We start from the raw sequence: 12,162 nt of genomic DNA, 5'->3' as shown, positions 1-12,162 counted from the left end.
CAGTAAAACACACAAAAAAAAGTCTTTACTTTGCAAAAATGGTCTCGAGGTGAACTGCTCCTTAAAAAAGGAAGTGAAACAATGGCAAACGTGTGGCAAATCCGTCTTTGTGCTAGGCCTTTATTCTTGATTCACTCACCTGTTTCATGATTTCCTTTATTTGCCGGTGTTTAAAACCCGAGACTGAGAAAAATACCAACGACTGGTTCCAAAAGAAAACAGATGGGTGCTGGTTCTCAGGACCACATCAACACAAGGCTAATAACTAGTGTTTTATTCAGTATGACCCAAAAAAATTACTCTCTTTGCATTTGACCCATTCACTCAGTGAAGCAGTGGGCAGCCACACCGGGGAGCAGTGTGTAGGGACGGTACCCTGCTCAGGGGTACCCGTTCAGTGGATTTGAACCCCCGACCTTCCGATCATGGGGTGACAATTCCACCTACTGAGCTATCCCTGCCCCAAAGGCACTGCTAGGATTCAAACCCAGGATCTCCTGTTTACTAGACAGGTGCTTTAACCAACTAAGCCACAGCACCACCAAAGCACAGGATCAAAGATTTATACAGCTAATAAGTTGTGATGGTTTTGCCTGTAAAGCCGAACTGGCAAGACTTACAGACGTGAAAGAATAAAATAAATTCATCATTTTTATCTTACATACACAGATTTATTTGGTTTTGGTAAATATCCTGGGCTACCAGTAGCTGTGAAATGTATGCGTGTGCTAAAGGTAACTGTGATTTGGATGCATGTAGCTGTCTTGCAGAGCGGTAATCAGAATTTATTACTATGTTTGTCCAAACTTTATATATCTGACCCATTAAATGACTCTCATTCCTCAGTGTGGCCCTTAGTGAACACATGTTAACCTTAGCTGGGCTCTTCTCCCCATCTACCCCCGCCCCTCTACGACTCGCCTACTTAATGAAAATCCATTTGCTCTAATCTCCAACTCATTACCTCAGCTCGGTGTATTGACTCTGACCTCATTTGAAACAAGATGACCCTTCCTATCTTCCATTTACCAGCTTTATTCTTTGGTCTTTTTTTAAATGTGCTAAATTTTATTGTTTATCTTGAAAAAAAACAACAAGAAAAAAACCTTTTGAAGACCTCAGTGGATCACGTATTTAAACCTGGCTTCAGTAATTGACTGATGAAGATGGATACCAAGACAGTTAAGAAGAGCGATGCACTCACATCGTCTTGGATTACACAATAAATGGGCTCTGCTTGCTGACTTGGCCTTATCTCCTTCAGTACTGACTGGCTCATTAGAAAGTACCCAGAAGAAGGATTGTGTTTCAGTGTAGATGAGAATAAACGTTTGCTACAAGTGGCGTTGGTGACTTTTAATGTGAGGCAATAAGAACGCTGTGTGTTGCTTAAATGCACCAAATGACGTGTAATGTGAAAGTTGTGGCTCATAACGACAAAGCCAGAAAGCATTAGCATCAACTCTGCAGTGCTTTATTCCATCAGCTCTGTCTCCATCTCCTGAAGCCAGCTGTTTGTTAAAAGCCAACAAGAAATTAAGCTCTGACAAACCTGCTGTACACCATCCACCCTGCAACATGAATGAGGCAAAATTAAAGAGTGGCTAATGAACAACCTACAAACTGTATATCAAGGATACACACCCTTTACCTCATAGCTGGTCTGATTGAGTGAAAAAACAGAGGATATTGCCTGCTGAGCCGAGCCTGGCAGCGACCTGTCAGTCACAAAGTAGTTATGTCCCTGCTCTGCATGGCATCGTAACATAAGAAATGAACACTATGCAGTATGCAGGAAGACTCGAAACCAAAGACTTCATTGTTTTTAGTGACCACCGGAGTGTTCCAACAGCACTAACACGTCCAAGCAGTCCAGTTGAACTGTGGTGTTGTGAGTTTCCATGCGCATATGTAGTATGTCATCACCTGTCTTTGTCCCCCTCTCTCTCAGCGTGCCACCCCTCCTGCCAGACCTGCTCCGGTCCCTCCCAGGCCGACTGCATCGCCTGCCCCCCGCTGGTGTCCCTGCAGAGTGGCCACTGCAGGGCAAACTGCCAAGAGGGGCATTTCCTTAATGCTATCTCTGGAGAATGCGTCAGTAAGTCAGACTGTGTGTAAATGTGTGAGAGAGAGTACGGATGGTTTAATGCTCATTTATATGCCATTTGCGCAAAGCTTTCATCAAACACGCTGCCATGAGTGCTGTTTTTTTCACTCCGAGTGGCACCCATGGGAGTAGAACTACCAACCTTGGCAGGGAGAGTCCCTTGCTCTGCCCGCTTAGCTTTGCATGATCACACATAGAGACATACCAATTCCTGCGTGTCTGAAGCTCCAGTAATCTGCATTATTCATCAGAAATGCCAGTCATCTTTGTAAAATAGATGCTCTTAGAGTTGGTTTCACTTTCTACTTCAGGGTTTTTCCTGGCTTAGCTTAAGCCTTTAGCAGGGCGACTACACTCATGAGTACATACAGTCAGGGCGATAGGTCTGTGTTGCATTACTGGGCAGAAATCTGTGCTTTTTAATGTTAATTACAACTATTTAGCTGAACAAAAATGTCCATTATTCTTGAGTAAATGAAATCTCATTTTCCCATACTGAGTTTTTGGGTATCCACCGAAAACTCCTCGATGAAGTACTTCACTCTGCAGGCTCTTTATTCTTGCAGGCTTCTAGATAATTTATCTTCAATATCCACGGGAACAGTTGGACATAAAGCAGGTTTTGTCCTTTTTTTTCCAGAGCACTTATTTCAGATCTAAACACCCTATTGAAATTCTTACATCAGTTATCATTTTTATACATATCACCTGTAAGCAGTATCCTCTATCGACTCTCTACTAGGGGCAGCAGGCAGTTAAAGTGTAAAGCATAAAGTGGATGGAGGCATGGTGGAGGTTTCACTCACATACCATCCACTTAAGGATCCAATAATTAGATTGCATCAGTCTGATCAAATCACAAAAGTTACATTAGGTGAAAATGGGACAATCTTGTTGTTGTCAGCTCAGTTAATATTATCCTAATTGTGTGTGTGAGGACACCCACTCACTGAGTAGTGCACGATTAGTTTTCAAGTTCGACTCCTTCGCACAGATCTGTGTTATCACTGGTTACAAAGGAAAAACCTACAGACCCTGTTAGTTTGAGGCTGCAGTGATAGCAAGGGACTGACTGCAGCTAATAACATCTATTGAGTGTGCTGAAAACCTCTGATGTTCTAAGAGACCTTTAGTAGGAATAAAAAGACACTTATAATAGACTTTCCCTTATTTCCAGTTCTCCAAATGATGGGAATGTTGGCATTAAATTCATCAAACCTATAGACAAACAAAAATACCAGTTTCTCTGAAAGTGCATCACAACTGATTTTTGTTGCTGATTAACTCCCCGGCATCAAATAATCAAACCTACTGACAGACTGAAACTGAAAAATCAGCAGGATTAATTTGATAATGTGAATCATAGCAGCTGCTCTAGTTAGCCAATCAGCTGTCTCGAAATAAACCACAAATGCAATAAAAAGGCTTTTATATGGTAGCTTGTTTTCACTGAGCTGACGGTTATCATGCATATAATATATTTTTGCATACATTTTCATCCCCATTTATCAAAAGAAACTGTGACAAATGGAACTAATAATCTTGCTGCACAGATGGAGGAAACGGCTGTAGTTTAGGTTATAATGCTTGCCTTTCACAATGTTAACTCTCCACATTGTAACATAATGCTTGGTCATAAAATGTTTTTAAAAATTGCTCAGTGAACAAAGTTCAGTATAAACTGTAATAGTGAATGGTCCTTACAAGCAGGTGTATTTGAGGAATTCTGTGTGAATCCACTATTGTCATTCCTGATGCATCACTGCACTGAGGCCAAAGCACCGTGAGGTGTAATTGGCTTTGACAAAACAGCAAAATCTGATAGGAATGAAAACAAGCTGAGTCTTTAGAGACACACCAATGTGTAACAAATAAATCAAAAATAAATAAATAATGGTGGCTATAACCTAAATCTGCAGAATAATGTGAGTTAAAATAGGAATTTAAAGTAGAGAAAAACACATTCCTAACTAGATCCTTCCCCTCCTACAAGTTACTGGATAAAAGTTTTTTATCATTAGTGTTTGAAAAAAACAACTTTTAATGAGTTTGTGGCTCCAGGTTTCAGACAAAAATCCATGGAGATAACGGTGAATTTTCATGAGATCTTTTCTCATAAACACCAGCTTACACTTCACTTCCTCCCCACTCGTCTACTTCATTGTCCCCAAAATACGCTGCTTGTCTTTGGCAGGCAAAGTGACAGAAGATAAATAGAAAATGTAAGATTAGTTTGTGTGTGTGTGTCCTCTGATGTTGTCCTCCTTCTTCCTGGTTAATGAAATGAGTTTTTACCTATCTGGGCTGCAGGCTATAGATTATAAACAGGCATATTTACAAGATGAGAAGTCAGCATGGAGGAGATAGTGGAGGGGTAAACAAAATCTGAGGGGGAAAAAAATCGACTTTTAATTAGTTTTTGATGACACGCACTGTTTGGAGATGTAAAACTGCAACAAGATTTAGCCCCACTCGTACGTGTGCGGACATGCACGGCTGGCTCATGTCCACACGCACATGCACGCAAACACACAAGAAAATAAACACGGTGAAACAGAGACACACACAACCTAATCTCAAATGGGTCAAGCTCAGCCAAACTCTAGTTAATAAAAGATGCCTTTTGGCACTTCTGGGCCACAGAAATACCGGGGTCATCATTTCTGCATAGTCAGGACACACACAAAAACATGCACACACACATATACACAGACACACACACACGTATATACACACAACCTGCCCCTACGAGCTCTAATTCTTATACTCATAGCTTCCAAAAAATATTTCTACATTATTTTTCTCTTCACACACATTTTATTTCTTCTCTTTCTCACACGCACACACGGAGCCTCAGATTACCTCGGTCCATCCTGCGCTACCATCACTGTTACACAACTCCTTTGGGCAATTGAGGCTTTTCCTCTCAGTTGTGAGTTCACACGAGAGCAGCCATCAGACGGAGATGCCTCCTTTTATTCTCCTGCTGTCCGTCTCTCTCTGTCACACTCTGTTTCTCCTGGTCTGTGTTGGATCTTGAGGGACTCTCCTTTCATCAGTATTCAAAAGCACATAGAGTCCAATCCCATACATATGCAGCTGTTCCTTCTAGATTTGCCAGATTTTGCAAGTTATTTGTGATGTTTTTGCAGAAATGTTCGCATCTGCTGGAGATACAGACCAACAGGTTCTACCTGTAAAAATGACGTGTTTCTCCCAGTTTAACTCCTTTTAATTGACCAGTATTCAGTTACTTGTTACTCACCTCTTTCTTTCAGTTACTTGTTAGAGTTACTGCTTTAAAGTTTCCATGTGTGCGACTCAGACTCTGGCAAAAGTGACTCAGCCAAGATGGGTGCTAAGATACAGACCAACAGGTCTGTATTTCCCACTTATGCCAGTGGCCTCAGGTGCATGATGGGAGATAGTGATGAGTCAGGTGTGTGTAGAGATTAAGAGCATGTGGGTTTGGTGGACTTCACTCTGATTTTCTGAAAGTGACCTAAATCTGCAGTACAGCTGCACACTGTAAGAAGTGTTACTTTTAAACACTAAAGTACTGACAGCTAGCTTTGCCAGCATGAAACTACTGGGTAACCTAAGCTTTACAGTGTGTAAATGTAGGATATTCAATGCATATTTACTATTTTTCCCCTTTATTTATGCCAAAGTCAGACCAGGCAGTGTTTTTCCAGTCTCCTGGTGTCCGGTTTTGCTGAGCCTGTGTTAATTTTAGCCTTGTGTAACAGTTTTTTTTTTAAATCTTTGCTCCATATGATGTCACAGGGAGAGGATATCCTAATATGGTCCTCTCAGGAACACAGGTTCACACTTAGCTCTAGTCACCCGCTGTTCAAACCTTCTGTTTGCAAGGAGTAGCCAGTCAGAAGAAATTTGATGTAAAGCTACAAAATTATGTTTAACTTGACCTGTGAACCACTGAAGAAGGCAAATACAGTCTAAGAATGAAATATACAAAGTTGCAAATAAGCCATGCTGTTGGTATGAAGATTAATGAACTCTGCAACAATCTGGAGCTCCGTAGACTTTTACTTCAGTCTCTGTTTTGTCATAAAGATAATAAACAGATGGAATCGGCCAGATCCTTGCAAAGGGCTTGTTGTAGTTCCTCTCTATGAGAGTTCCCAACGGTACTTTCACTCTGGCCAGCCTGATACCTCTTGCTCTCTTCTCTCTCTTTTCTTTTTTTTTAAAGCTTGACTTTTAAAGTAAAGACAATCAGCTTCTGAGCCAGTGATGAGGAAAGATCTGAGTTACAAATAAAGGAGTGTTTGTGAAATGCTTTCACTCAAAGCTTACAGCTGCGAGAGTTTTTTTGCATCATGATTGTGCTGGAGCTGAACATGTGAGGTTTAAAATAGGCCTGCACACATGAATGCATCACCATAGAAACACAGCATGCCAACACTGAAATGAAAGACATAGGATCGTGTTCTTTTTTTTTTTTCTTTTCTTTTCTGCGTGGTCAACTGAGAATAAAATCCCTCCATGGAAACACATTTAAGAAACGTTGGTGCCTACGGCAACAGATGCTGCGAATGTCTCTTTTCAAGCATCTGTCAAGTGCTGATGCTGAAGGCCAGCAGGAATACGAGCGGTTTAAAATGGGTTACTGCTGATTGTGTTGCTCAGTTTAGTTGAAATATAACTTTTTTTTTCCCAGCTTTGAATGCACAACTGGTTTGTTTTTTTATTATCATTTGCCATGTAGCACTTTCTCATTTTACGTTTTGGTTACTTTTTTACCTTGAAACCAGTTAATCAGAGAAAATGGAGAAAATAGACAGGACTGAGGCAGAGCTGTTGAATTTATGCTTTCAAGACTGTGTCAAGATCTTTGTACTTGATTTTTAGCAGTGCAAACAGTCGAGGTGTGATTGTAGGAAGCAACATGTGAACTTACAGAGGTCTTTTTGAATATCTGCATTATGAAACATTAAATAGATGACCTGCAGAAATCTTAAATCATAATTAGACCCTCAGGGAATCATAGTTATTTTACAAGTTAAATAAAAGCATTGGCTTGTAATTAAATTGCTAAATGTGGAAGTCAATTGACACGGCATTGTGAAAAGGGTTCTTATTTTATTGTGTTATTTTTTTATTTTACATTTTGCTCCAGGGAAGTACTCACAGATAATTACAGCTCAGGCGAATTGAATGCACGGCGTTTGATGCATAAATACTATAATTACTGTGAGTGTCATTACAAAATGACGCTGAATTGTTTCCTGATTTAGTGTTTTAGTCTCGTGTTTTGTTTTTTATGTCAGTTAAGCTTTATGTCTTTAGCACTTTTCAGACAAATCAGATGGAATTAAAAATGCTTTTCAAGCAACGGACAAAAGTAAAATTGATCGGAGACTGTGCACAGCAAAAAACTGTTTAACAATAAAAAAAAAAAAATAGGTAATTAAAATAATAAAATAGAACTTGCTTTCAGGAAACATAAAAACATAAAAATAACATTAAAATGACATATTGATTATATTAAAACAGGAAAACTGAACGAAAGAATGATAGAAATAAAATAAAGTGTAGAAATTATTAAATTATATTAATTTAATTTAGATCTAAAAATATCCAGATTTCCAGCTCCTCTCACTTCCTTTCAAACGTTGTTCAGTGGCTCTCAGCAGCATCAGCAAATGTTTGTCTTCTGCTTTGTGAAGCAGCTACAACAGGAACACTGGAGCATCCGAAGGATCTTCCCAGCTCATGAAACCATACCATAGTTTAGGTAGTCTGTCCATCTTGTGGTGAGGGTTTAGATGAACCTGCAAATCAACAGTTTTGCCTTCTTTTTTGTTTTTACCACAACAGGAACCACAGCATCAGCCTCACTGTCGACACTACACCAATCCATCTAATAATCTCCAGCTCCAACCTCCTCTTACTAGATAATTCTCATAAAGATATTGAGACCAAGTACAAAAGTGATTATATCCACAAAACTGGTGACAGAGGGCGGCCCTGGTAGAGTCCAACATCCACTATGTTTCAGGACGAAGAACACTGAAATGTTCCTCCTGGAAACTAATATGAGAATTTAATATTGTTGGGAAAACTGTCAGGTAACAACAGCTGTAATGGGTTCTTTCTTTCTGGTTAACCACTGCTTTAAAGCAGGCTATTTCAGCTAATTGTCACAATAATGTACCAAGAAGTATTTCAAAAGCAGTTAAAAGTAGGGCTGTTCGATATAATGATATATATCAGGTGATGATATAAAAACATCTATCGTTTTATTTTACGCTATCTTTTGTTTCGTGATGTTGCAAAATAAACTGTTTACGGCAATATTTTTTCATCGTTTTGATGGTCACTGTAGTGGCTATATTAATTTGTTAAAGTTCTCTCTTTCTCTTATATTTCATATAACCACATTACGGACGGACAAGCGACTGTTTATACGCGTTGTCGTTAGCAACCACGACGGTAAAACAATGGCGTGGCTCCGCCGTCCGCTTCTTTGTTTTGCATATTAACCTTTCACAGTAAACCTCAAGATCCTGTTGAGACTTTTCAAAATAAATTAAATCCCGTGAAAGAGTATGCAGAGTGTTTACGGATGAGAAGCATAAAAGAGGCGTCAGGTGCTAGAAAATAAACCTTAGACGCAAACGTTAGAACAGGCTTTTCCCCGCAACACGCCGTGTAATAAATACTCACAAAGAAAACGGCCCCGTTACAACTTGTGTCTAAAAATGTATCGTTTCATGCATCGGTTAAAACACTCGACTCCAGGTACACGACGCCAAGTTTAAACACTTCACGTGAGTCGAGCTGCCCGAGATTCACAGAATTTACAGAAAATGTTAAATTTTTGTGATTTATATCGTTATCGGCATGATAGATGTCTTATATCTGGATATAAGATTTTGGTCATATCGCACAGCCCTAGTTAAAAGACTACTCCCCACCCTAATTCTGAGGTGTCAAACAGGGACTGTTTTCAGGGGACTGAGCTAACCACAACTTTAGAGGAAAGAAGGAAGTAGGGTTTCTTTAATAGCTGCACGTTTAAATCCATGTCTTCCTGTTGTGTTTGGGTCAAATCTGACTGATTTACAAATTCAAAAACTCATAAACATTGTGTTTACATTGGATTGCCTCAAGGCCTTATGACATCCTCCACACTATGCACTTGAACATATAAAAGTGATGAGCACCTGTTTCATTCAACTTTGTTACATCTCTTTGTTACACCTGTAACTTCCAATAAAGATGATGTCATGCGTTTGCTCTTCCGTCAGCTCCGGCGCCATCCCCACTCTCAGACTCCCTAAGAAATACATTTCATTTACTTCCACCGAGACACATTAGTGTCTTGATTTTCTTGTATGACTCTCATTAAATAAGTTTCTATTCCGTGTATCGCAGGGGAAGCAGAGAAAGAAAGCATGATATAGGATAATGTCTCATATAAATCCAGCGCACAGGAGAATACCACCATCCTGATTGTGTGCAGGGCATTTATAACTCTAGAATCCCTTTTCATGTGCTTCAAAAATGGTAACTGTGCCATAAAGAGGGACTCTAAGGGCCCAAATCAATACCATTTTAGTTTTATATTCAGTTATAGGCTGCACAGTCAATAATCCCTGACGCCTGAGTTATCTTATCTCTGCCACAAAGCCATTTGTTCAGCGCTGAGAACTGGATCGCCTGGAGAGTGTTGGCAGGAGAAAATGCTGATGCGTGTTTTGTTGTAAAGTGACGTGATATGAAAGGTGTGAATGTGCGATGACAGTGGGGAAGTTCGTTTTTCTCTTCTTTTCCTTCTTACGCTTGGTTAATATCGGACCTGCTTCAGAAATATAGTATGACTCACCTGGGCAGATGCCAGGTTTAGAAGAATGGAGTGTAAGTACCTGTCAGAGGAAACGCTGCGCTGTAGGCAGTAATCGGACTTTCTGAGTTAAAGGCAGCTATTCAGAAATAAGTAAGAAGATCAAAAAGCTGTCAGACGTGGACAGGACAAACATTTTTCAGAGCCTAGGCTCACACTCTTGGAAAACCTGCATGAACTATGAAGATTTGTTTTGCTGAGCAAAGTTGGTGAAGAACTCTCTAACCAAAAAAACTTAAACCAGATAACCACAGGCGTGCCTAAACCTTAACCCCTCTAGATATAGCAGATGATAAGTGTAAGGTAAGCAAGTCTGAACAAACTATATGTGGGACAGGTATTATATCTGTGTGGGACATCAATCCAATCCAACTTTATTTATATAGCACTTTAAAAACAACAAAGTTGACCAAAGTGCTTTCCAATAATAAAACAGAGATAGCAGTTAAAAACCATACATTAAGCAGACAAGGAAACAAATATAAATAACAATAAAATGAATACATAGATGAAAAAGAAGATAAAAATAAATCAGTATATATATATATTAAATATTAAAACATGAGTAAAATAGACAATAATAATGCAATGAATAAGATTAACACAATAAAAGGATTAAGAGTGACCAACAGCTGACTAAAACTGACTACAAGCTGGCATCACATGGTTGGAGGTAGGTAACTTACAAAAGTCAATTCAATCTATCATGTGCAAATTATTCTTTTAGGTGTTTTCTTCCTCTGGCCATGAAACTACCTGCCACTTAGTTGTCCAGTAACCTTTGAGCCTCTGAAAATGGGGGACTGTGTATAACAGTCCTAAAGTGTTAATGCATTAATGAAACACCCCGAATTAAAGCCGGAAGTCTACACTTCAACCACATTTATGTTGGTGGACTTTAAATCCCCTCTGGTGGTGTATGAGGCAGAATTGCAAAAAATGATGTCATCATCCAAATAATTATAGACTTTTCAACACTGCAAGTGTTTGACTCGCAGGACCTTTGGAGACTCAGATAAATTGTATCAGCCCTTCAGCATGTTTATTTCTGTCTAAAGCTGGGCACTTTAACAAGTTCATCGAGAGTTTCTATAGGTTCACAGTCATCCAGGTCATGGGTGACTTGATTGCTTGAAAAGAAGGTTTTTGTAGATGTTTTGCGTCTCATCCAAGATGCTTCTTTAGTTCTAGAACAGCTGATGGAGAGTTGCGAGTAATCATGGATGTGTCATCCACGGGAACATCCCCAACTAGAGGTTTATTATTATCACGTCAGTTTTTTTAGACTAAAGAAACCTCTTGGATGACACATGAAACTTCTTAAAAAACCTAAAAAATAGACCAGTTGCCTTCTTTTCAGGTTTTAAAGAGTTTATGGAGATGGATTCACTTATAAGCCAGCCTCAAGTTTTCATTAGAGGAACTACAGTTCTTTTCTGCTTGACTTCATTTTCAGCCCCAGAGGTTGCTGCATGAAATAACATTCAGATACAGAACTGAGTCAACGTGATCGTAGTTTCTCAGTTGTCTGTGGTCACTAAAAGGCTTTGGGGAAAAACAAACGAACAAACCCAGAGGCTGCCGTTTGGTTTATTATACTTTGACAAATGTATTGGATCTGACAATCTAAATATTACCTCAGTGTAAAACCTCATCATGAAAATGAACCAGAGATTCGTTTGTTTAGTATGTTTAAAACATGAAGCTTTCCGAGAAACAATGTTAATGTGTGAAAATACATAACTTAAATCCTCCCACTTGTAATGCAGCAGTGTAATAACAACCGAACCAGCGTGGTTAGAAATGCATTAGCATAAGTGGGCGCCTATTTTGTAGTTTCTCACTCTTTCTTCCTCTTGAGATCTTTGATTTCTTTTTTTAGCTGTTTAGTTCCAAACAGCATCGCATATACCTCACTGAACATGACCAAAATGCAAATGAAATAAAGATCCAGGGCAATGTGTGGAAATATGCAGGAGAAATGCAAATCTGTTGACTCATTAGGGTGCAGCGTTTTCCATCAGTTCACTTGTGTTGATTTTAAACTGAAGGTAAACTGCGTTTTTCCTCAGGGCTTGACTGACAGGGCAGTATCATCTTTATAAAAAAAACAACAACACACATCCAAACATGCATTATGTTTTTACAAAAAAATAAATCGATGAAAAGCAGAAATCTAAAG

The 12,162-nt window shown here is 39.3% G+C and overlaps 1 protein-coding gene and 1 non-coding gene across 5 annotated transcripts in view; one reads left to right on the top strand and one right to left on the bottom strand.

Moving 5' to 3' along the window:
• fras1 (Fraser extracellular matrix complex subunit 1) overlaps positions 1–12,162 on the top strand; it is a 316,636-nt gene that overhangs the window by 172,727 nt on the left and 131,747 nt on the right. For all 4 annotated transcript variants that reach the window (XM_084946695.1, XM_084946697.1, XM_084946696.1 and 1 more), the window contains exon 19: positions 1,952–2,098. In XM_084946695.1, the coding sequence (XP_084802821.1) occupies positions 1,952–2,098 (147 nt within the window). The remainder of the gene's footprint in view (positions 1–1,951; positions 2,099–12,162) is intronic.
• Positions 467–540, bottom strand: trnat-agu (transfer RNA threonine (anticodon AGU)). Its single transcript has one exon. It is a non-coding gene; the product is annotated as a tRNA-Thr (tRNA).

The sequence above is a fragment of the Perissodus microlepis genome, chromosome 12 (genome assembly GCF_051167445.1).
Source record: "Perissodus microlepis isolate ML-2025 ecotype Zambia chromosome 12, ASM5116744v1, whole genome shotgun sequence".
NCBI classification, from domain to species: Eukaryota; Metazoa; Chordata; class Actinopteri; order Cichliformes; family Cichlidae; genus Perissodus; species Perissodus microlepis.
Note: the sequence above shows the minus strand (reverse complement) of the source record. Positions and strands in the feature narration are given on the sequence as shown.